The sequence below is a fragment of the Gadus chalcogrammus genome, chromosome 17 (genome assembly GCF_026213295.1).
Source record: "Gadus chalcogrammus isolate NIFS_2021 chromosome 17, NIFS_Gcha_1.0, whole genome shotgun sequence".
Lineage (NCBI taxonomy): Eukaryota > Metazoa > Chordata > Actinopteri > Gadiformes > Gadidae > Gadus > Gadus chalcogrammus.
In genome coordinates this window covers 14,120,063-14,121,805 of record NC_079428.1, presented here as the reverse complement: position 1 = coordinate 14,121,805, position 1,743 = coordinate 14,120,063, and the positions used below count along the sequence as shown (strand labels likewise).

Here is a 1,743-nt window from a genome sequence, read left to right as displayed (position 1 = left end):
ATTTTATGCTCCTCACCAGCTGTCCGTCTGACTGTGTTTGACTTCAGTGGGGTGATCATCTAGTGTTGTTAGGCAGTGTGTTTAAAAAAAAACATAACATATCAGAAAGCACGTTGTTCAACGTGAAGTTAAGCCCACGACATCGGTTCACATCCCACGAACCTGCGTAACACAACCCCGGTTAAGACCCAACACAATGCTGTGTATACACAAGATCTGAACGCCCCCCCCCCCCCCCCCCCCCCAAAAAAAACCAAATCATAACCCCCCCCCGGCCCAGAGTTATATTGTGAAAGGTGGGAGCCTCGCCGAGGTGGTCGAACGGAGCTCTCTCTCGCACACACACACACACACACACACACACACACACACACACACACACACACACACACACACACACACACACACACACACACACACACACACACACACACACACACACACACACACACACACACACGAGGAACAGGCTTGTGTTGTGTTTCCAAGCAACTGGTCTATCTTGGAAACTCTCTTTGGGCTCCAGACCGCCTCCTCTCTCCGCACGCTGCTCGCTCTCTAATGATGCTCACAATATCCTTTCAGAAACACATCTCGGGGTTCACTTCTCGTCGAAGGGTATTTAACTCACTTCAACATGTAAGAGTATAGGATCCATGTGATGGAGGGAAAAAAGAGCAAGAACACACACACCAAAGGTTTCTTTTGCGTTGGGTCATGGGACGTAGGAGGGACGTAGGGGAGGTCGGCCGCCCTCCAAGCAGGGGTTCCTCGGACTGTGTTCGGGGGCCCGTGTCTGGTGTGGGTGGGGGGAGAGGGGTGACGGGGCGGGGGTAGGTCGAAGGTCCTCCCTCCAGTTCTTTAAAAGAGCGAATGTGTTCGGGGGGTTTGTTTCGTTTTTTCCCTGGACCCCAACGACCTCGCGACAAGACACGAGGAAGACAAAAACCATCCGACCTCTTGACTTCATGATGAGACCGACCCCCCGATGACCTCGAGGACGAACGAGGCGCGCGCGCACGCGCGAGAGAGAGAGAGAGAGGCCCGAGGGCCAGACGCAAGACGTAAGGAAGAGGGAGAATCAGAGCGGGAGACGGAGACTCCGTCCACCGCCACCACCACCACCAGCGCCTTTCACCCACCACCACCACCACCACCACCACCACCACAGCCCCCCGGCCGCCGCCCCCTCACTCACTCCTCGCACACCGACTCGCTGAGGTCCACCGCCCCGCCGCGGGTCAGCCGCCGCATCTTGCTGAAGTCGTGGTCGGTGCGCAGGTAGGACAGCGAGGGCCCCCCCTCGCTGTGGCCCGCCAGGTCCTGGGGCCGCGCGTGGGGGGGCAGCGGCCGCATCTCGCCGCCGCTGCGCCAGTACAGGGCGTAGCGGCCGGCGTCCGGCACGCCAAAGGCGTCGGCGCACAGCTGGGCCAGGGCCGGCGCCGAGTCGCCCGCCTGCCACTGCAGGGTGCGCACGGCGCTCTGCTCGCCGTCCTGGAACAGGATCCGCACGCACCTCTGGGGGGGGGGGGGGGGGGGGGAGAGAGGTGATTACCATCAGCAGCACGGCGGCACAACACAGAGAGGTCAGGAGGCTTAGGGCAGGATGTCGTGGGGGGAGGGAGAGAGAGAGAGAGAGAGAGAGAGAGAGAGAGAGAGAGAGAGAGAGAGAGAGCTAGAGGGAGAGAGCTAGAGGGAGAGCTAGAGATTGAGAGCTAGAGAGAGAGAGAGAGCGAGCGAGCG

General features: G+C 59.7%; 1 protein-coding gene across 1 annotated transcript in view; it reads right to left on the bottom strand.

The window, feature by feature from the left end:
* Positions 1-1,194: 1,194 nt before the first annotated feature.
* Positions 1,195-1,743, bottom strand: part of rin1b (Ras and Rab interactor 1b) — a 24,781-nt gene continuing 24,232 nt past the window's right edge. Inside the window, exon 13 of the mRNA XM_056575976.1 lies at positions 1,195-1,518. Within this exon, the coding sequence (XP_056431951.1) occupies positions 1,195-1,518 (324 nt within the window). The remainder of the gene's footprint in view (positions 1,519-1,743) is intronic.